The following is a 24,762-nucleotide window of genomic DNA, read 5'->3' on the forward strand; positions in this document are numbered from 1 at the left end:
GGCACATTGTGCTGTTGTACATATTTTACTGCTCCTGGTATAAGATTTTTTTTTAATTTTTAAAAAATATGTACTTTTGCTACTGCAGAAGAATTTTTATGAAAATTTATTTTATAGCGCATATGAACCAATGTGTTAGGGTTTTGTCAATGGCTTTAACGAGAAATGGGCTAACAAAACTCCGTAATGTTATACAATTTAAATAGTCTAGTTGTTACTTTATGTATAATGTTACAAATCTAGATTTTTCAAAAGTTAAAACTTACGTGGTCTAAAATTAATAATATATATATCGGACGACAGACGTTTTTCTGCGTGATATTTCAAGCGATTAGGTTATTAAACAATGTATGAAATAAAAAAGTACTGACTGCAGCGCCGTCTACTGGGCCGATTAGTGAAATTCAACCATCCAAGGCGCCACCCAAACACATAAAACAAATTCATTCCAATCGTTCCAGCCGTTTAAGAGGAGTTCTTTATATCCAGAGTAGAATTAATATAAAGATGAAATAATACAAATAAACACTTTTTACAGCTCAATACCAAAATATATATCGTGGATTCGACACCTGTCTTGGCTCATGTATTCCAATGAAGCAATGACGATTCTCCAGTGGGACGGAGTACAAAACATAAGTAAGTAAACATCATTTTAAACGTGAAAGTAAACGTACTAGGTAGACTAGTTACAATAGTAAACAACGATTCTTCCATACAACGACAACTCTCTGTAAGCCAGAGAACGCAGTTATCTCAGTGTATATATATATTTTTTACATTGAAAATAATAAACATTCAATTAAAAAATACATAAACATTGTGGTAGTATTAACGTTGTCAGCACTAAATCAAATCTTCGATTTGATTTAGTTCTATGATTATCTATCATAGAGAACAATGCTGGCCTAGTGGCTTCAGCATGCGACTCTCAGTCCTGAGATCGTAGGTTCGATCACTGGCTATGCACAAGTGGACTTTCTAAGTGCGCATTTAACATTCGCTGGAAATTTGAAAGAAAATCTTGGTCCAAGTCCCAGAAAAAATCGACGGCGTGTGTGTGTACAGGAGGCTTACCCACTTGCCTATTATATTGACTAATCATGAAGTAGATACAGAAATCTGAGGCACAGACCTAAAAGCGCTTGGGGTGCTGAAACCTAAATGGCTTATACAGTGCTACAATAAGCAACGGTAGCCACATAAAAAAATAATTTAATTTACTTTTTTTTCGCGTTTTTATTACTTGGTCAGTAAATAACTTTGACTCTGTTACAAATACATACACATAGAAGTTTATCAGGATATTTTAACTTTTTAATTGTAAATATAATCAGATCTACTAACGAGGGTTCTACGAAAGCAGGTAAAAATGTTGTTAGGGAAGTGCCTAAAACAGGTTTAATGGGCAGGTGTTAAAGCGATTACGGCCCTAAATCCTGACTTTTACCGCAAATTGCCTTGTTTACAAAGACGTACTTTTTAGGACCTTTTTTGATATAACATTTTATTTACTAAACATTTCCACATTTGTCAAACTGTATGTGAGTAACATTTTATGTGAGGCTTTATGTTAGTGTGTGTGTAATTTGGGAAAAGACTGGCAACGTAATTACCAGCCTTTTTTATCTTTTAAGAATTGGTACTCTTCTGGTCACTAAGTCGAATTGGTTTGGAAATAATTCAGACGGAATCTTGTACCACAAAGTGGTGGTACAAAAAACGCTCTTTTGTTATGTAATTGTATATTAAAATGTCCCAATAAAATTGTATTATTTTTAATGTATTTCATAAATGTAATAGACAAATGTCTAAATCCGTACGACCCAAATATTTTGACATTTGACATGAAAGTTATAATTTTGTTACAGCATGTCTAACGGACGAGACCGGTGCACCATGCCTCAGTACTGGCGATGAAGTCCTGAGCATGTATGACTTTACCACGAACGAATTCTGGCCGGACATTGTCGCCCTGGTCATCCTCTACTTAGGTTTCCACCTCTTGGCTCTTATTGCCCTGCGCTACCGCACGAGGAGAAAGTAATTTAAAAAAAAATATTCCTGAAATTGACTTCGTCTCTCCTGCCAGTATTTGTAACCTTACTTTGCGGACCAGTTTAATATAATATTAGGAAATTATAGAGCTTAATTCTAGTAAAAAAAATCTTCAATAAACCCCTGTCAAGTGATTTCTTTTTTCATACTATGTTTTCCTTATTGTTGGTTTATCTATGTGTACCTGTTGTTATAGTCGACGCATTATGAAGCTTCGGGTCGTAAATCATATTTGTGTATAGGTCTCGATCGCTAGGTCTTATGGAGAGGTGTAGTGATGTGCGTAAGAATTGTGGAGTTCGATGACGGGATAGATACGATTGATATCCTAAGTTGTGTCAAGTATTAAAACAAATAATTTTTTGCTATCTTAAACAATTTTTTTCTTAAGTAACTTTTAACTATTAACTTTTTAAGTAATGTAATTAATGTCATAACAAAACTCTTATCTATATAGAATATAACCCTTACTCGTAACGACCAATCAGAAGACTGTGCGTGCGCAGGTAGCTATCGATAACGGGTGCGTAGGAATGTTCCTACTGTGAGTTAAATTTCTTGGCCGACGACTCAGTTTAAAATGCGTCGACTTTATAAGTTAAAAACTTAAGATTAGGCGCTATTCGAGTCGATTTTATCATTTAAACAAATAGGCAGGATTTTATTTCGGTTTAATTAGAGCAACCATTGTAAAAAACAAGAGTTCAAAAACCAATAAATTTGGTTTTTTAACAAGAATTAAGCTCTGAATAAAGTATTATTTCATGTAGTCTATAGATACAGTTACGGCCAGTTAAAAATAAACAACAAATTTAATGACGTGATGAGAAAATAATAATTTAAATGTACTGGGCATTATGTGTTGAAATCTTGTCGATTGTCATAATATTACTTTGTAGGACGATATTTTGTAACAATCGTATTTTAAAGCGAATATAGGAGTGACATATTTATAGTTTGACTTAGGGTAATGCACTTAGCACGAATACAAATATCAACAATAAAGTATGTTTTGAATGTTCCATGGAACATTTGGAACATTTAGATATAATACGAATCACGAATACATTATTAACATTACTTTGACGTACAGATAACATAGTTCGTTAACTGAGACTTCGGTTTGTCAATCGAGTCCAATAGATACATGGACGTTTAAAATGCGTACGAATACTGTACAGAGCTGCAAAAGACTTTTAAAAATAGGTCATTAAAAATTATATCAAAGGACAGATGTATAATCTGTATTATTGTTGCCACTAATACAGATTATACACTCGAGCTGTCAGAACGAATGACGCATGACAAGTATGTGACAATTAACTTCGTGCTAAGAGTAATACTTTCTTTACTTGTATGAATTAAATAGAAAACTTTTGTATAAATCTTGTTATAATGTTTTAGAAGAGACCTTAGTTATATTAAGTTTTCGTGTGAGTGATAAAAATTCTTTACAGCGGATTTTAATAGATGCAATATTCGTGTCTGACTGTAAAATAAGTTTAACGTATAAGTTACCATACATTTTTGTTCCTTTTTTTGTATCTTGATGTTATGTAGCCTAATAAAGAGATTTTACAAAATATATAATTTAAGTTATGATTGTTAAACTATTGTAAAGAATCACTATGTCGCTTAATAAATACAGTGCAAAAATTTTTTTTTTATTTAACAAATCTAAAATGAATGTAAAAGCGTCTCGTCCCTCAATCCTCAATTCTACATGAATGAAGTCGCTACACAGTACACATATAAATCGTACATATAAAAAAGAACATAACACTACAGACTTGACATCTCGGCATTTAATATCAGACTCACCTTTAATCTGTGACAGTCGATCGATCTCCTATAGGTTGTCATGTGTAAGTTGGCGTGTGGCAGAAAAAGGTACTAATTTTGACAGTTGTGTTGACAGTTCTAACAGCTTGGTAGCCTCACGTGTGTTGGTGCTAATAATTTGTGTTTTAAAGTGTAAAAATCATTACGAAACATGCCAAAAGTAGTGCGGAGTGCAGCTAGAGAAATTATTCTAGCTGTAAAACGTTTTTGTGAAGAGGAGAAATGTAACAATGGGCCGATTATTCCATTTCAACAAGTGAATGCTCGAACAGCGGCTTTGACAGGTAAAGTATTGCCAGTTAAAAGTGATATTTATATCCCCAAATTTAGGGAAAAATAATAATTGCTTTTGAAAGTAAATGTGATTGATGGATAACTTAAAATATTTTTTGTTTTATTTAAGGTGTTTCTGAAAGAACCGTGAACCGTATAGTTTCAGAGGGAAAAATCATGGAAAGTAATTTTACAGCGAGAACTGAAGTCAGAAGAGAATGTTGAAAATAATTATCGTATGACAGACAACCGCCTTGAAACAGTAATGGAACCATTTTTAATTGATTTGAATAGCAGCGACTCAGATTCTTCTGACACAGATGACTCTGAAGAATTCATGGAAGGAATAATGCCTCTAACAGACCATAATTACTATAAAAAATAATTTTTTGTTATTGAGTTTTTTATTTACCTTTAATGTAATATCTAAGAATATCCATCAATCCAAACTAAACAAAAAAAGTGGCAACACAGAGGGTTGTAGGAGGCGCCGCCACTGGAACGCCAACTTATACTTGACAGTCTATATCTGCATCCCAATAACCAAACCCCACGAAGACAATCCATTTTTGGCGACGGATAAAATGCATTAGTATATTGGGCGTACCGCGTAAGGCATGAGGTTTTTCTCACAATGTTTTTCTTAACATTTTCTTTTACGACTTCTCTAATCATAGGCTGAAAATAAAAATAGGTAAAAAAACTTTTAAGTTAAACGGTTTTATGTTAAACATACATTGCAATGTTTAAGATAAATGTACTAAAAACCAAAAAATAATAAAATAGATACAGTCGTGGGAATTATAAACATATGCCTATGCATAATTTTTGCATAATTCCCACGACTGTATCTATTTCATTATTTTTTGGTTTTTAGTACATTTATCTTAAACATCCATCGTCTTCAAAGCTATACAATGTTATAAGAGAAGCGCTGGACAGAAACCGGTGGAAGCAGATAGTCCGCGCTAAATGTTTCGTTGCTGACCACGACGCTCAGAAATGAGCTGCCGACTAAAGAGAGATCTTAAACATTGCAATGTATGTTTAACATAAAACCGTTTAACTTAAAAAATTTTTTACCTATTTTTATTTTCTAGTTTTTAGTTTTTATTTCGCATTCTGTTTAATTTATTTAGTGCTTCATTATTGCAAGGTTTCTTGCCCGTTATTTATAGTATATTGCATTCTACTTGTTGAGCCCTTTCATTATATACCCATATTGATGGGATTGATAAAACCTACGTTATCCGCCATTTTTTAGCGGCTGCCATCTTGGATTTCAATTTTTTTAAATAGTATATTATATTCTGCTTGTTGAGCCCTTTCATTTGATACCCATATTGATGGGATTAATAAAACATAAATTATCCGCCATTTTGTAGCGGCAGCCATCTTGAATTTATAATGATAATGAATAAACATAATTGTATTGTCACCAAAATCCAAAGTGTATACAAAATATTAGATTAATCGGTTGACAGGAAGAGGGTGAAATTTGAATTATTAAATTTGATCCAAGAAAGAATAAAACAAACGGGGTGAGCTAAATAAAACCGTTTAACTAGCTAATATATCCATGGATAACAATCGTTTTTTTTATTTAAGAAATTATTCAATAAGAAAATAAATAGTATGAAAACGACATTTAGCAAAAACTTAATTCACATTTATATATCAATTAATTATTAGGGGCGTTAAAACTTAGAAATAGATTGTGAAAACAGTGCATCATTCAAATTCTTAACAGACAACAGAATAAAAAAACACGGAAAAGTATTTCTGGCCTTAAACTTAGGATTTATTACCTATATGATTTTTATTACATACAAAAAAGATTAAATCAAGGTATTATTGGCACAAAAGCGCCATCTGTTACTGCATTTGCAAAACGCATACTTAATGTTATGGATCCGTCCCAACTCAGTCGAATCGCTCATCGCGTTACGACTGAGTTACGACTTAGTAATGAGTTAGTTGTATAGATGGCGCTGTTTTCAAAGTAAATTTTTTCCTTAGCAGGTAAATGGATTGCCGCGAATAGCGGCGCACCGCGCAAGCGTAGTTCAAATTCATCGGCCATATTCGTCGCGTCTGACGGAGTGCAGTGCACGGCTGTTTCATGTTTTATCGTAAACTGTATTAAAGTAATGACAACGAATTGTAATTGGTGCATAATTAAATGAAGGGACTCGAAAATATGATATTTAACATAGTCCTTAATCGATACTCGTGTCGTTTGTTGAATAAACGTGCAACGAACTGTGCATTTGTGTGTTTATGATAACAGTTAACAGTAATCCACGGAATGGTTTTATTTGTCTTATCCCATGTTATAAGTGGTGTAAAGGTTGTATAGTGTTATGCAAGTTAACATAACCGTGACCTTCATGATCGTGACTGTGCTTGAGGTGCTTTTTGAGGTTAAGATGCAGCTTGGATTATAAACGACAGCGCCGAGCCATCAGGTTTGATATTTTATCTATTTTGATAATAATAAATGTATTATCTCATGTCCTATATAAATGTTTGTCTTGCGTTACATGTACATCATCGACACTCGAATTATTACTTCGCGTGACCATCGGCTAACGTGAGAAAACGAAAATTTTTGAGTTATTTCGTTACGGAGAAGCAATATTTATTTATTTTGAAAAATGTATTCGTAATCACGTACATACAAAACTCAACAAGTAATGGGCTAAAGGTTGAGTAAAGGCGCGCGCAATCGTGAGATTAATGCCGGTGGCAGCAGGAATGCAACGCTGGTAAAAAGCAGTTGAACCAAAAACAAGTAAAGCGGCAGCACGACCGTACTTATCCAAACATTGATTTTACTCTTTTTTCTATGGAGCTAAGCTACCGAGGATATGTCGTATTCCATTGGTTGCACAAACTTTTTTGATTAAAGGACAAGCTTAAAGTTCGTTGTATTCAAATATTTGAATTCCCGAGGATGACCAGATCTATGTACGGTAAACCTTCACCACGATGTAATGAAATTAGTACATAATATGTTATATTTTCCTCTAGTTTGTGCTATAGATAGCATTTGAATTATAACGTATTGCATTTGTTTATTATACCTCTCATAACCTTGAATAATGCTTATATGTAAGTCAAATCAACTAAAGATAAATCCAAATGTTTTCTTTGTGTTATTAGTATCGTAATACACTGGTAATCTATTTAATGAGTCTGTGTTAAATGCATTCATATAAAAAATGCAAATATTTATTGAAAGCGAAGGAAACATGGGCATTATTATCGTGTTTATTAAATTGTTGCACGCGCTCTAGGTCGGTTTTAATAACTTGGGTTTACATAAGGTATTTTAATCATTACGTCATTTCCGTTACAGCTGAATGCGTATATTTATAAAAAACGCATTTTTTATACCAAAGCCATCAACGCCTGATGAGATCTGATTTATCGAAACATGGAATCGCTATAATGATAATAGAAACCTACGCAAACTTCGTAATACTGTTGCTACCTAATATCGAGGCAGAGTGGCGTATTAACATAAACAATAGCCTGGTTTAATAGATCCGCCACTTATCATATATGCATAGACAATAATCATTTTACGCGAACAATAACTTGTCATTAAATTTCGCGCCATTTCGAATTTCGTTTTTTATGTAAGTAAATAATATAAGAATGTTACAATCACCAAGAATTCTCGTAAAATAAGGGAAAATAACTCTCCTCGGGTTGCAACAAAGAAATGCTAAAAGCCGGTTTCCTAGAAAGCTGAAAGTATAACAATAATCATAATACTAGATTTGATGGTGGTTTGAACCTTATCACTGGGCACTCAATGTCAGTTGTATACGTATCTCCGGATCTAGTCTTCAGCACTGTCGAAAATGTCAAAACTAAGACATTAACATAGAGAATAATGACTTTATAGATTTCGAAACAAGATTAAACAGTTCGGAGCTTAGGGCGTATATATTTATATATATAAATAGTCGAAAATTAGTTTTTAAGTAATTCATAGTTGATGGATTAAGATTGGTGGTACAAGTTAATACCGCGTTTAATATTTTGCCCAGATCTATAAACAATATTGAAAAATATCAAAAACATTATTTATTGTTGTAGTAATATTAACCTTTATTGCTGTAGAATACCTATCCTATATAAAAATGTGAAAAGTGTATTATAAACACTAATAACTAATCGGTAAGCCGGTTCTCTATTTTACAGCTTGTCCTTGGACATAGGCCTCCAGGAGTTTCTACTCTTCTCGGTGTCTAGCTTAACGTGGCCACATTTTATAAGAAGTAACAGAATTTCTAAACTTGGCTTGTCTTTTTTAGTCTCAACAATTCTTCAATTTCAGACCTAGAACTTTCGCAAATACAATTTTGACACACACTTAGTTTGTTTTCTTGTGTGTCAGTTACCTGGTTTGACAAGCGTACCTATATCAGGCCACGATTATTCTAAAACTTTTTATAATTAATTATTTATAGTAACACTATATGTATAGCTTATTGAATAAAATCGAATTATCGAATATACGTCTTATTATTTAAAATTAATATTATAATTTATTCAACGTGTTGGTCACAATTATGTCACAAGTTTTCTCTTTAATGGCCACGATCTAGATAATGTCTTATTAACTAGACCGATTAGGAATCTGTCGTGATTGACTGAGGTCACTTACTGTTAGATCACCTAAGCGTGCCAAATTAGGAACCTAGGTGACCTAATGACAACTGGGCTAATAGCGGGTTTAAAATTGATTACATGCACTTAATACGGTGTTAATCGATCTTGATTGATTTTTAATTGACTTTCTTAGTGACATCTGATGCGCTCTGATAGTAGTTACACTACTGACCTAGCTAAAGTTGAAAAAAAAAATAGGTTTGGTTTGTAAGGGAAACTGTTTTTATTTGGATCAGATAATTAGGACAAACATTAAACAACTTGACGTACATACGACAATACAAAATGTTGCAGACCCTACATGCGGACACGACTAACTATATCAAGTACAAAAACAGTGATAATACAAATTCATATACTTAATACAATAAAATAATTAAACTATTTGAATTAAGAATTGAACTGTCTTTCTACTCTTAGCCAAGGTTAGAGAACCATGAAACACGCCAAAAACGCCTCCATGTCATTATGGTAGCGACATAATCTATTTGAGAGTTTTTGCTAAGATTTGTTTGTTGATGAGGGATGTGAAAACATATTCTATTAAACAAATGACTCGCGATCCGAGAAACTTGAGCAATAGTTCTAACGTTTCCGGGCAATCCACAATTCTTGTTAGTTTAAAAGCTTGGTAATTTATTTATTTATTTATTTAATAATAAGTAATCCAACAGCTACTTAAAACATATACAATAAACACAAATACAATACACAAAGCCAAAACAGATTACACAGATTAAATAAAAAACAGAAAACAAGCATTAAAAGACAAAGTGACATTTAAAAGAAAAACAAAAGAATAAAATTATAAACTGCAAAATTAAAAAAAAGCAACAAGTAATACTAAGAATTTATTAATATCTACTACTTACTTAAAAAAAAAACTACTACTTAAGTACTTAAAAAAATCGGAGTCTTCCCGCTTCTCCAAGTACTTCTTCACATCTCAAATAAAATCAAACATCTCATATAGAAGGCAAAAGATGACGTGGCTGTTCACCAACCAGTTGGACCAAGACTCATCGTCCTCAATACACTGTTATAAGAGACGCGCTACACAGAAACTGGTGGAAACAGATTCCACTCCATATGTTTCCTTGCTGACCACGATGCAGACATGAGATACTGAGTGAAGAGAGAGAGATTGAAGAGGTATAACACGTCGATTTATTTATTGACACTTCGTTGCAGGAAAATATAATACTAATAAAAACACATTACAATGTATGCAACGGGCGGCCTTATCGCTGATAAGCGATCTCTTCCAGGCAACCCTAGTAAGAAAAAAAAAATGGTGAGTGCAATAAGTGCATAATCAAAAGTTATATAAAATATAATTATATATAGAACCTTTTAAGAAAAACAAATAATAGAATAACTAAATAATAACTAATAAGCTTATCTTAAAAAATCATGAATTTTTGCTTTACTAGTGCTCAGATATTCTGACTGTTAAACAATAGTTTTAAAAATCGTTGTTATTGAAATTTTATTAAGAGTACTAGTAATTTTTCTTTTCACATTTCATTATAATTGATCTGTACGAATTAATCGTAATTTTTTTCGTAGCTTTCCGCTAAACTAGTTTATATTATATTTATTCACTGTATATATTTTAATTGCAGTTGCTATGTCATTAAGATACCTAGTATCAACAAGTACCATTACCTATTTGAATCATAGTCATAATTAAAATGCTTATGTATTTCTAAATGGCTAAGTTGCCCAAAGAAGTGAGCCTGTCTAGTTGCACGACAAGTAAGGATGCGGTTCATTAAGAAATCTCTTAGAATTTCCGTCTTAACCAGTCTCACTGGGATAAAAGTTAAATCGTGACAAGTTTTTATCGTTAATAACGATACTGCTGAAATTTGTTTTACTAAGAAATAATAACGAGATATTAATGCTCTTCTCCATTTTGATTCCAGCATTTAGTACGTAGTAAGCAAGTTAATACACTAAAAATCAGTGTCTCAGTAATGCTTGCTTCATAAGTTATATTAGGAGAGTAGTTAGCAAGCCATAGATACGCCGAACTTTTAAGTGCAAATGTCTCTCATTACAGGCATTACGTGCCGTATTTATAGATAAATTATACTAAGGCTAAAACAAAACACTATTGACAGGAGAATGGTAAGTTGCATATGTTATACTTTTAATACAGAAAAATTATAAAAAATCTTGTATTTTTCTTATTTTGAAGGTATTTCTTATTTAGATATTGCACTGACGCAAACTCACAATAACTTTTTTCATATAGGTTACCAAGTACACTTATGAATATTATCAAAAAAGATGTTTAATTGATACTACATTTAAATTTACTACCAATTCGCAAGTCATAGACGTAGAGCGGGCAAGAAACTCTCCGCCACTCTTTTTAAGCGTCATGTTTGGAGTCCCACGAATTGTGTGTAAGGACAAATTTGAACTGGAGCAAATAAAACCCTTTATTGATTGATTTACGTCTTACTGTGTTCGTCTTATGTATCTTAGATTCCTATAAATAAACACAACAATATACATAAAGTTGACATACACAGAGATATACTTTATAAAATATTGTTTTGGAATGAGAGTTTAAAAGCTGTGTGTTATTAAGTAATATATAATCTGTTGACACACGAGAATTCCAATCCAATGACGAATAAGGAATTCCAATAATTTAATACCTAACATATTGTTTCAAACTGTAAGATAATACTTCCATTATAAACAACGTCACATTTCAAGATACATGACATACATCGAGAGTGTCCATGGGCGGCGGTATCACTTAACATCAGGTGAGCCTTCTGCCCGTTTGCCCCCTGGTCTAAAAAAAAAATTACGTAAAAATGAGATTGACAAGTAGTGCGTAACGATTTAGCAAAAATTAATTCTCAAATCAAAATCAGGATTTAAATTATTCTATAATTGTAACTTAGATAAGATTTTTTAATTTAAATCAATACTTAAATAAATGTTTAGTAGTATTTTTAATGAGGAAGATTATTTTATTGATAACAATCAAGTATACAGTATTTATGATTTTCTTAACCTACTAAGTAATGATGGAAATAATTAAAAAGAAAATCACAACAAATTTAATAAGTTTGGTCCCTGAGGCTGTGTACCTACAAAGCTGGCAGCAAACCTCGCTGTATTGCGATACTTATTGGTTGAGAACACCAGCTCTGGGGTGACCGGTACTATCTACCAGGCGCCAACTTAATCTTTAATAAGCACTTGCCTCAAGCCAAGAGTCTACTCCAAAAACACCAAAACGAAGTTGCAGAAATGTTGATTCATTACTTTTCAGTTGCTCCGTGAGAGAACTCTGGATATACGAATTAGCCGCGCAATGAATATAGGCTGTTTTAGCTATAGTCGGATTGTAATAGGAGACCGATGACCCCAATATTGTTACCAAGAAGGTGAAAGTTTTTCGTGCTCCCTTTTTTCTTTGAACCACCTTTGGTAATATAATGTAGATAATTTTCGCTCTCGGCGCTCAGCGATCCGTTTCTTGTTCCATACCAATTACTCTGATAATGTCAATTAAGTGAAAGCAGGTAATTGTTTGATTGTTATAATGACCGGAACATCGGATTAAGCTGCAGTAAAGTAGGAATCGTGAGAAATATTATAGGTATAAAAACTCGGTCACTTCCAGTGTACTAAAGTCATAAAGAGTTAACGTTTACTTAAACTATTTAATAAATATTTTAATAAGTTCACCTTAAATATGCATGTTTTAATAACTAATAGAGTACTTTTTTTTGTACTTTTTCGTATATGAAATAGGAAGGATGACTCATAGTTCTTTAAGTTTTTAGCCGTTGCCACGGTCTTCCTTTGAATATTATACAAAATACAGTCAAAACCGTTTACACGAAATCGTTTAGAACAACATACCGGTTATCTTTACCAAAATCAAAGGTCCTTAAAAACAACGCCATCGGCTATTGCGACTTACGCTTTTTACCAAATATGAGTAGAACCTTCGATGTTTTTATAAAGGATATTGACTCTTATATTCGAATTATCTTACCAGAGACTTTAAGGTTGTGTGGATTACTCTTACCCAAAATGTTGGCTATAAACAAGAAAATAGATATATACTTTTTTTTTTTTTTTTTTTTTTTTTTTATAGAACAGGGGGCAAACGGGCAGGAGGCTCACCTGATGTTAAGTGATACCGCCGCCCATGGACACCCTCAATGCCAGAGGGCTCGCGAGTGCGTTGCCGGCCTTTTAAGAATTGGTACGCTCTTTTCTTGAAGGACCCTAAGTCGAATTTATTTACTTATATAAATACTAGAACCCCCATAAGAGTGGATTAAATTACCGGTTCTAGAATCGTTCTCTAGACAGATCTACAAACTCATTTTCGGTTAAGTATGTACTGGAACTGTTTATGATCAATATTTTACATGCAGATACCTAGTGTATAATCCGTAAGACGTAAGGAGAAGAGAAGAGGATTAATTACTTATATGTACATACTTGCTGTTGTACAACTGTTAAGGAAACAAACAGAAAGTAAGTGTATTAATAAAATCATAATTTTGTTAAGGTGTCGATTTCTTCACGACCAGTGTCTTTCCACAGACAAATCAAAGAATATTTCTTTAAATTTAGAACCTAGTTTTGGCGTGACGTCATAAAAAATGTACAACTGGTTCGAAGCTCGTTAGGACGCGCCATAGCGTCTCAAACAAAAACGGGCGGACTCGTTTTGGACAATACTCTGGCACTTGAATGCCGATGCATTTATCGAGAGTTATGTGGAATGTAGGTGAATCTTTATTCGCGTATAGAATTCCGAATGCCGTAATGAGCACTTTGTTTCCGGAGGTACTTTTATATGGTTGTGAATACGACAGAGTCTAAAGAAATGTGCAAATGGGCAAGAAAATAATCAGGTATGTTTTGTGATTCCCTAAAAATATGTAGTTAGGCATGGGACTGTCCACAACTGCTGCCAAATATAAGTTTTCATATACTATGAAGGCGTAAAGTATTTACTTGATTTGTAGATTAATAATTCTGATAAATAAACTTAAATAAACAAAATTTGTCTGATGGCAATATGTACGAGTATATTTTCACATAAAACAATTTAATATTTTGAAATGCATTAAAATAAATTAGTGTTACTACAACCTTTTAAGGTCTAAGGCTCAGATTTATGTATGTCTTAAATGATCAGTTGTCATTCTAATAGGCAAGTTTGCGATCAGCCTCCAGCACCTGACATACGCCGTCGACGTTTTTGGGTCAACTTTTGGTTCGCCGGGGATCGAACCTATAACCCTCCAAGTTGAGAGTCGCACGCTTTCGCCACCGTGCTAACACTGTTCTAACCCCATCACCTTGTAAATAAAGAAGCGGCACTCGAAGTAGAATGTATTTATAAGACCGCAGGTAGCTGAATAAACAAGCATTATGTTGCAAGTGATTATGAGAATTGCAACGGTCGCCGACCTTTAATTACCAGGACCGTAGTTCAATGCACCAGTAAAATTTAGCATAACAAGCCTTTATTAGATCCCCCGTCGCCAGCTTTCTGGATGAGTCAGGTGTTGTGGTCCTGCTTACTTGATAGGAAAGTTTTCGCATTGTTTGTGTATGTATGTTTGGTATCGCATGGGTAACGGTGTACCCGCTTTCCTCTGAAGTCGAAAAATATATTCTAATTTTCTTTCAGACAAAAATATCCAGTGGCGCTACAAATTTTGAGGTCTTGGCCTCCGGATTTTGTATCAGGTGATCAGCCTCCTGTGACTACCACACGACGTCTACTTTTAGGTTTAAGGCAAGCCGGTTTGCTCACTATATTTCCTTCAGCGAATGTTAACTATGATCGAACCTTCGACGCCAGGGCTGGAGTCGCATGATGAAGCCACTAGGCCAACACTCCAGAAAACCTCTCTTAAAATCTCCTAAGCCTGAATAACTATAACATACGAGTTAAAGTATGTTAAACAATATATTTTGGTAATGTATTGCAAAATGTAATTAAAACCGCCAAATGAAGCCTTAATCGTGTATTGCATGTCCGCAATTGCAAGAAACCTTTTGTGTTTTTTGTAACATTAACCAGTAAATTGATAGCTTTTGACCGATGAATCAGTGCCTATTCTGTGGAAAGCCAGTTTTTGATGATATCGATTTAGTTTTTACGCCAGCAAAAACAAGTACAAAGACGTCAAGTTAATTTCTTTGAATATTCGTAGTTTGGGAAGTCGGCTCGATGTCCGTCGTTCCACAACTGAGATTTTATTAACACATTTTTTGTCGCTAGTATGTGGAACTGCCTACTGAAGTCTTTCCGAACCAATCCGACTTAAGGACCTTCAAGAAAGAAGCGTACCAATTCTTAAAAGGCCGGCAACGCATTTGCGTGTCTGTGAGTGACGATGGGCACTTTATATCGGGTGAACCCGTTTGTTATATTTCAAAAATACTTGTATACATAGTTATCACAAGATTTTACTTGGGCGCCGTCGAGACAATTTATATTAATTATATTATGCTCAGAAGTTGCGATGACGCCTATATGATTTATTGGTCGATTAATTAAACTAGTATGCTGAGGTATGGTGCATTGGTCAATGTCATTTATCAAGCAACGAAAACCAAGGGTTGTTTGGTGACATAGTTATTATGTCGCGTGTCTACGCATAAAATAATGCAATTGGTTTTAAAAGAGTTTACACATATTACATTACATTTTCCGCAATCTTATTTCATTATTCGGTTTGGGAGAAATTTATTTTGGGAATTTATATTATATTGACTGGTTACAGTTGTAGGTTGATATTTTATGTATATAAATAAGTATTTAAAGTGTATAGTAAATATTATAATTCCAATAAAATAAAATCTTTGCTTAAGTTGAAGCAGCGGCTTCATTTAAATGAAAATATATTCATAATGTCTAACATTTTCAATGAAATATCGTTAAGTCGGTCAAAGCAATCCTGAATTGATCCAAGTTGACGTCTGTCAGGCACGCTCTCCGTGAATATTCTCAATAGATATAATTTAGGCCGCGTCGTTGATTAATATTCATAAGGACAGTGTTATCGACTCTATTTACGGTCAATTTTAATAGCTGATGGTCAATTTGTATCGGATAATATCTTGTTTTTTAATATCTCATTATAATTACTTAAACTAAAAAAAAAAATTTTGGCGCGACAAACTCTTTTAATCTCAGATTTCTGAATCTGTTTCATGATCATTTTTAAATATAAGAGGCAAGTAGGTGATCAGCCTCCAGTGCCTCACGTCGTCGATTTTGGGTCTAAGACATGTCGGTTTCCTCACGATGTTTTCCTTCACCGTTCGAGCAAATGTTAAATACGCACTTAGAAAGAAACTCCATTGGTGCACAGCCGGGGATCGAACCCACGAGGTCAGGTATGAGTTCAGATTTGTTTTACAAACCTTTTAAGGGTTATATAATATACATATACATTTATATTTATTTTATTTATTACAAAAATACAAACATTATCCTCTATTTCCAGCAACTTTTTCCCCGCCGTCATTGTCTGTCCATCTGGCACAAGGCTTGCCTCTGGATGTCGTAGACTTTATTTTACTAGTCTTTGTGTCCACCTGTCGTCCTACAAAATGTAAATGGTTTGGAACGAGAAAGTTTGTGCATCAGTAATCTTTTTTCTTATTCGGATTCTTAATTTGTCCTTTTCCAAGGACTTATCGAAGTCTCGATCACCTATGATAACCAATCTAACAGTAATAAGATTTCCAAACAAAAAAAAACAGTTAACGTAACATTATAAACCAATCTTATACATGATGCTACCGATAAACGCATATCAAATAAATAACGGTCGTCTTTTCCGCCTCTTGAAGTTCTTGGACAGTTGAGACATGATGCGTCGGAAACTATTAGTGTGATGTTTTGTCATGTTTTCATAAGGGACAAAACGTTGAGTTGGTGTTTAGTTACTTGTTAATACACAGATGTCTGAAATTGAAAGATATAGTAAAAGTAGAAGTAATAAAAATGACAAAGGTTAGAAATGCTGTTAAGTACTACTAGTAAAGGACAATTATGACATTATTATTAGAGGGAGGGGAAAACTTGCTGAGTTTCTTGCCCGTTCTTCTCAGAACAAGGTCTCCTGGTAGTTTTGCGAACGGATGGCGTAGTTTTTGCTCTCTTGCGAATTTTGTAAACGTTTTCGACATTCATAAGCATACCCTCAAACGCATCTTAACTGAATAAACGAATTTTGATTTGATGAACCAAAGGACTGGCTAAAGCGAAGCGAGTACTCTATGACAAAAAAAGAAGAAGACAAAAAAGGTGGGAAGATGATAGAAGTAGAGTAGCTGGCCCCATGTGTCTACGTAACGACGTAAAGTTAGAAACTGAGAGGAGTGGAAGCTCTGAGAGGACTTTGTCCAAGGACAAGCTGTAAAACAGAAATAAACCGGCTTGTCGGTTAGTTACTAGTGTTTATAATACTTCACATTTTACAGCAATAAAGGTAATTATTATTATTTACACACAAGAAAACAAATCACCGACGATAAAATTTTTGGTTCCAGTGTCAGATCACATACATAAATTATTTATCAATACCATATAATATTTTTTAATTTTATTTAATATTTTGTTATCTTTGTAGTGAAATTGTAATATAACATGTACTGAAGCTCAATTATCGACTGCAGTCATACAGATGTTTGAAGATGACGCGTTGCATTATCGAAGCAAGGTCTCACGATGACCAATCATGACCTATTTAAAAGAATTCATCATCCAGTACGAAGATAATGTTATGTTTAAGGAACGAATTTAAAGTTTATTCGTGCAAATGTGTTTGAGGTTTAGTAAGTGGACAAAAAATATTCATCTCATTTGGCGAAGGGGACGCGCTTAGTAGACACGCACAGACGCATAGGATGATGGGTTCGATTACCGGCAAAACAGTTATTGTTTCTTCTTTCTTTAAGTTTGAGAAGTGAGCCTGCCTTAAAAATATCAAATGCTAAATAATATGTTCATGCTGCCTTGGTTGAATTTGTTAGCATTCAGTTGAATGGCTTTTACTAAAAGAAATAAATTGTTATAGAAGTGTGAATTGTACACGTGCAAAACTTAGAAATATCGTAATAATACTTAGTTCCAGGAAAGTTGTTTTACAAATGTCGGCTCGATAGTTCCGCCTGCCGAGTTATCGCCTTTTAATATTTAAGTTATGGAATTGTTGTGTTATTTATTCTGTATTCCTATGGCTCATAATCTCTTTATTTACTTTATAATTAAACTAATGATTATTTCAAAGTCAATTTCATCTTACAGCTCGACCTACATTCTGTTGCTTATTTCCTAAAGCGATTCTTATACGATATTATTATATGTATAATAATAAGTAAGAATCGATATTATGATTGTATATAAGATCTGAATTGATCGCCACAAAACCAGCTATGTTTCTGGCAATTAAACTGCTCCAATTTGTTGATGGAGGAACTCATTCGGAAGTCCACCGTTTCGTTTTTGAAGGTTTTAAAATTTTTATTTCTTATTGTAGGATTTCCGATAACCCTTACTAGGGGTTAGATTATTTTTAAATACTGGAACAGCCGCATGTCCGTATCAATTCAAAACTATTATTGTTTCGCCGTGAACCGAATCGCGGAAGTACGGATTATACGCCATGTGCTTTGCCGGGCCATGGTGGAGTGCAATATAGTTATTATTATTTGATTTTTTATTATTATTATGATTCAGTCAGTGTTTCGTTACAGATTATTTCATCTGAGCATCAGCTGACACGAGTCATGTTACAAATGTGATAGGGCATGCGCGATGCGTCAATTATTAGGTCATATAGGTTACCTAAGTACTTACGAAGTACGAACATTGATTAATACGGATAGAAGGAAGGTTATAGCTGAAGGAGGGAAACAGTTAAATGGGTACAGACACGAATAATAAATAATCTATACTAATATTATAAAGAGGAAAGGTTTGATTTTTTGTTTGTTTGTATGAATTGAATAGGCTCCGAAACTACTTGGCAGATTTGAAAAATTCTTTCACTGTTGGAAAGCTACATCATTCCTGAGTGACATAGGCTATATTTCAAAAAAAATAGGCATCCTTACTAAAATTACGATAACATTAACATTTGTTTATTATTTGATACAATTCTAACAGATGGCGCTGAGTTAAAGGTAGTTTAGTTTAGGTCCGTGTCGTGGTACCAACGTTTCACATAAGTTCTCCTACGGTTTCCCTTGATTAATTTACTACTATGTAATATAACAAAAACCTTAGCCACAGCAACGCTTGGCCGAGTCTGCTAGTATAAGATATACAGAAAATCAACAAACAATTGTAAAAATGTAGCAGAATATTAAAAGGATTGGTTTTCGCGGTAATAGGGTTGCTATGGCAACCATTCAATAGCCTAATGCATATTTTTTTCTGTCAACTTGACTTGACTTAAAGTCCAATGTCCCCCAGACGGGGCAGAGGTCATCTGATTTACTTTGTTGAATAAATTTCATTAAAATGTCTGGTATTTAACTTAATAATAACATAATTAAAAAAAAACCTTTATTACAGATACTTTTACACTAAAACACGTTCATATTTCTATCATCTCATTCTTTTTAGGTATCAGTGTGCCCTATCTTCTTAATTATGTATGCTTTATTTTATCTATTATTTCTTTAGTCAGCCTTTAATATATAGCCTAGAAGTACACCACTGATGTAGGTTATATCATGCATTACATGATATGTGTGCAATAAAGTAGTCGTTTACTGTGGTCTTAAAATGCGTGCGTTCGTAAATCATTGGACGTTGAAATCACTTTCACTCTATGAAATATTAATTTTTAATACCATAGATGGTGTGGATGCATTCTGTGTCAATCGTGCGAACTCTTAACAATAAATATTGAATTATTTGAGAGAAAATATGTAATGAATGAAACCTGTGAATGTATAGAACAAATAAATATGATTGCGTTAGTTTTTAACGAAAAAACGGCTTTGTTTTTTTTAACAGATTTTCGCAGTTCTGTGGGATGCCATTATCAGATCCTAGTAGTGCATCTTTACAACTAAAATGGGTCTTCAAAACCGTTTCATAAACGACAGAGCGAACTCCTTGATAAAAGTACACTATAGAGTTGAGAAAATCGTTGAAATGTTGAAACAGTTGAAATACGAGGCCCAAGACCGAACGCGATGGAGACTCGCTGTGATCGCCCTCTGCCCCACCTGGTTATAGGACATGAAGAGATGTATTAGTCCGAATTTAAATATTATTACTTATGTTTATTATATACTCGAAAAAGGTTTTTGTGGTCAAAAGCAACATTTTCTCTAAACTTTCTATGCACTGTTGTCACTTTCGATTTCAAATTCATAATGCAACACGCGCCTACGCACTCGACCACAAGATCACAACAGATTACCAGAGATAAGATACACTGATGTTTTCCGTTTTCATTTGTGGAATTCTTATTACTAAGCCTTTACTATATTTAATATTACTCACTCAATAATCACATCACTTCGTGAAATATATAATTTGCCATTAAGGAACAATAAAGAGTATTTAATGAGACAGACAATGTCAGACGAATAATGTTATCAATAGAGCAGATGATAACGCCCCTTCCACCTATAGAGAGTCCTGAACATGGGAACATGGGAACATGGGAATGGACTCTTAGCGGAAGTGTTCTGGGTCCTCCAATTGTTAAAAAAGATTGGCTCATGGGCTGCGATGATGTTTGTAAGCTTGTTTGCTACCTATTAGAAAATTAGTGTTTTTTTTATACATATAATAGGCAAACAAACGAGCCTGCGGGACACCCATATTTAGTGATCTTATCTCCTATCCTATCCCTATCCCGATCTTATCTGATCTCTCTAAAACCGGGAGTCGATACCACAGTTCGCTAGTTCGCAAAAAAATGCCTTGTGAAACGGATCGTGGAAGATTTCCAGCCACCAATTCGATGTTGGTTGTTGAATTGTAATGTTTGATCAGTGTAATGGGTTACTAATAAGTTACACAAAAACAATTACCTCAAATGGAAAGATTTTATTAGGTTGTGTCGGATTGAATTACGCACGAATATAATACTGGTAGGATATGTGGTTGGATCGATATCAAGGTTTTGTGGTGGTTGCGCGGTTTTTGGTATCAATTTTTTGACTACCCAATATCCAAGAAACTTTAAGGTTAAAGGAGATATGACGTGACATGACGTTACTTGAATTGTAGATGTGAATGTTGTTTTAATTTAAAATTTTGGTAACAGTAAGTATAGTTTCGATAGCTTTTGCGATGTATGAATTGAACGCTTTATCGGACGCTATGTTTTCCTGAACCCGTCTATTTGTAAGCCAATCTGAAATCTATTTTAGACACTTCCTTCGTTTTGAGTAATTAATCCAAAGTCAAACTTTCTAATTTATATACCTTAAATTTGTCCTTCAAGAAAAGAGCGTACCAATTCTTAAGAGGCCGGTAACGCAGTCGCGAGCCCTCTGGCATTGAGAGTGTCCTTGGGCAGAGAGTGTCCTGTCCGTTTGCCCCCTGTTCTTTAAAAAAATAATAATAAAAATTATATAAATTATCACGTTGTTTGTCCGCTGTGGACTGCTAAACTACTGAATTGATTCTAATCAAATTAGCTCACCGTGTGCAGATTGATCTAACTTACAAGATAGGTTAGCTATTATCTATATGTAATTCTACTGTACATTAACAAGTAACTGAACTCCTCTTAAACGGCTGAATTGATTTGAATGATTTTGGTTTTGTATGCGTTTGGGCGGAGTCTTGGATGGTTTGGATTCACAAATTAGCCCGGCAGATGGCGCTGCAGTCGGTACTTTCATACTTAGTTTAATATCCTAATCGCTTGAAATATCATGCAGGACAAAGTCGTAGGGTCGAAAAATATATATATTTTGTAATGGCTCGTAAGTAACATTGTTTATGCAAATAATGTTGATTCGAAGAAATAAAATGTAAATTATCACATTCTTGGAGACAAAATCCCGAACATTAGGGAGCTTGGGAACAGTTTGTCTTGATTTACTTTTCTTTCTTCTCTGTACATTATTTACATTTATTCATAACGTGCATTTAACCAAATGTATCAAGCTGTGAGTCACATTGAATGCTTCTGAATTTTTAAATTAAAATTGTACAATAAATTCCCGACTTCCGCTTGGTGACCCCCTTTTGACATTTTGAGAGCGTGACCCAACCAGAATTTCGCATAATTACTTGCATTAACTCAAAAATGAAGTCATTTCGGCGTTAATAATTCTTAAAACGTTAACCGATTAAAACGATCGAAAAATAATGAGACGCCATTAAATGGGCCAGGGGCACAACGGACCAGAATCAACTGTAAAAACTGGTTGAATAAATTAATTCGACATGTTGAGATAATGAAGAATTTAAGGCTTATTTGAAAGGCAAGTAATAAAACGTTTTGTTACGAATACAGTTACGTAATAGTGTAGGGTTCTAATTATAATTATGATCGAATAATATGACGCTATATTCTGACATTTATAACAAAGGAAAATATCAAAAAGATTAGTCGACAGGAGAACGAAGAGCTGGCAGCTACCTCGGACACAGAACTCCTTTTAATAATATATAAAATAAGTTATTAGGAATATTACATAAATGTTTTATTCTAGATATAGCATTACATATGATATCTAAAAAATAAATCAACGTCTATGTTTTATAACAGTTCTAATTTAATAATATTTTTTAATAATTAAATTTTAAGGTTAGTTATTAGATATATTTTTATGTATTAGGTGATTTAGTTGGAATAAATTTCTTGTTCTAATTTACAAATGCATAAAATAAATATTGATACAGCACTAAAATTTTTCATATGAGTTTATAAACGCAAATGCCTACTGTGTTGCGCACTGGCGATTTGATGATACATTTTGGGTTAAGTAACGTTTTTTTTCTCTTTCGTAGCATTTAAATAAAATATATGATGGCACTACAACTTTTAAAGGTCTGGGCCTCAGATTTCTGTTTCATGATAATTGATATCAATCTAATAGGCAAGTGGGTGATTCTGTGCCTGACACGCCGTCCACTTTTTGTCTAAGGTCTAAGGCAAGCCGGTTTCCTCACGATGTATTTCCTTCACCTTTCGAGCGACTATTAAATGTGCCCATAGACAGTCCATTGGTTCGCAGCCAGGCATTGAACATACGACCTCAAGGATGAGACTCTCACGCTGAAGCCACACTGCTATTCACACTATAGACATATATGCTATATCATTTACACTAAGACTAAATAATATTTAGGAAATATTTTTGTGTAATTTCACAATCACGGAAGTATTACATGAAATTATTACACCAAATACCGCTGATTGCTTTACACAGAATGGGGTAACGTTCTATGGAAATACGAATTTAGCAATGGTTTCAAGTACTCCCGCTAATTTCACAGAACAAAGCCCATATTGTTTTATTGACACGAAAACATTGTATCGGTGTCGAACGTTTACAAGTCTGTTCTGATGTAATGTTATATCTAGACTATTGACTAGACTGTACGGATTTGATAAATGCACTTTAAGTCTATCGTATTACATAGTATTGAAAGCCCTTGGTAGAATAGTTCGTGGTTGAACAGGTCCATGTTGGCTTTAAGTTTGTCAAGTTGTTTTGATGAAATGGCAGCTTCTGCTAACGTATTCAATAAATCAGTTCTCAGCGATGTGGCTTTGAATGGTAAGCTCTATGTGACAATTTAACAAACTTATATTTCTCTTCACTTCAACTGCAAGTGACAATCCGTCTTCAGTTAGGAAAGGATCCTGAGTTTTGGAACATATAGTCTGTGGTGACAGATAGAAGAAGTAACGAGACCCGAGGCCGATCTCCTACTTAGAAAACGAAGTATTATAAACATGAATTGGTTTTATGTAGCTACTATTATTTTTAGGGGTTTGCTTTTAATACCAAGAAGAGGGGGGGGGATACAATGCAGTAAATCTGCTTACGTAATACTTGAACGGCCCCTTAGTATATTATTACACTGTTAATAACGTGTGAATAAATCTATATCATATCACGATTATTTCCTCCAATAGATCTTTATTGTCATGACAATAGCCGGCTCACGCTTAGCACTTAATCCCAATGTAACTGTGCCAAAGGAAATGCATTGAAGCGGACTCAATTGGGTGTTATTTCACTATCCTGCCTTTCAATGAACCGCTCAACGTTTTCCTTGATTGTGGGCGGCGTGTCTTCTGTATTCGTTAAGACTACGGAACGTGGGGTAGACATTTTAAGCACCTTTTGTTTTATGTATGATTTAATAAGTACGAGCGATAAATGGACGTACAGTCAAAATCTATTATAAAGACATCGGAGGGGTACGATATTTGGTCGTAAAAACCGATAGTCGTAATAGCCGATGACGTTGTTATTAAGAATCTAATTACGTATACAATAGAATTTAGCCGGGACCTTTGATTTTGGACAATATTACCGATTCAGAACCAATTCGACTTTGGGTCCTTCAAGAAAACCATCGGCTTGACCATCCCAATTCGGGGAGATGTTCGAGTCAAGTCTTAAACAACCAAACGAGTCAAATAAACAACTATTGCACATGCGCACTCGTAATATTCTTAAGAACAGGTTTCATAATAATGTTTAGAATTTAATTATCTGTATTAGAAGTTTTTTTATAGACTAGATTGTGACTTGAGATATGAATTAGAACGTGGACCTTTATATTTTATAAGCGTGTTTATGTTTGTCGATGGTCTAAGACAGTTTTCGTCAATATTAATCGGACAAGCAAGTATTTTTAAAGCACATACAATTGTATCAAAC

General features: G+C 34.0%; 2 protein-coding genes across 2 annotated transcripts in view; both read left to right on the top strand.

Moving 5' to 3' along the window:
* Positions 1 to 3,705, top strand: part of LOC110995590 (protein scarlet) — a 30,355-nt gene extending 26,650 nt beyond the window's left edge. Inside the window, exons 13-14 of the mRNA XM_022262816.2 lie at positions 539 to 639; positions 1,872 to 3,705. Coding sequence (XP_022118508.2) covers positions 539 to 639; positions 1,872 to 2,047 — 277 coding nt within the window. The 3' untranslated portion in view covers positions 2,048 to 3,705. The remainder of the gene's footprint in view (positions 1 to 538; positions 640 to 1,871) is intronic.
* Positions 3,706 to 6,248: 2,543 nt separating this feature from the next.
* LOC110995591 (rho GTPase-activating protein 23) overlaps positions 6,249 to 24,762 on the top strand; it is a 306,700-nt gene continuing 288,186 nt past the window's right edge. The window contains exon 1 of the mRNA XM_022262828.2: positions 6,249 to 6,641. The gene's annotated coding sequence lies outside the window, so the exon portion shown is untranslated. The remainder of the gene's footprint in view (positions 6,642 to 24,762) is intronic.

This window comes from Pieris rapae, chromosome 8 (genome assembly GCF_905147795.1).
Source record: "Pieris rapae chromosome 8, ilPieRapa1.1, whole genome shotgun sequence".
NCBI lineage: Eukaryota > Metazoa > Arthropoda > Insecta > Lepidoptera > Pieridae > Pieris > Pieris rapae.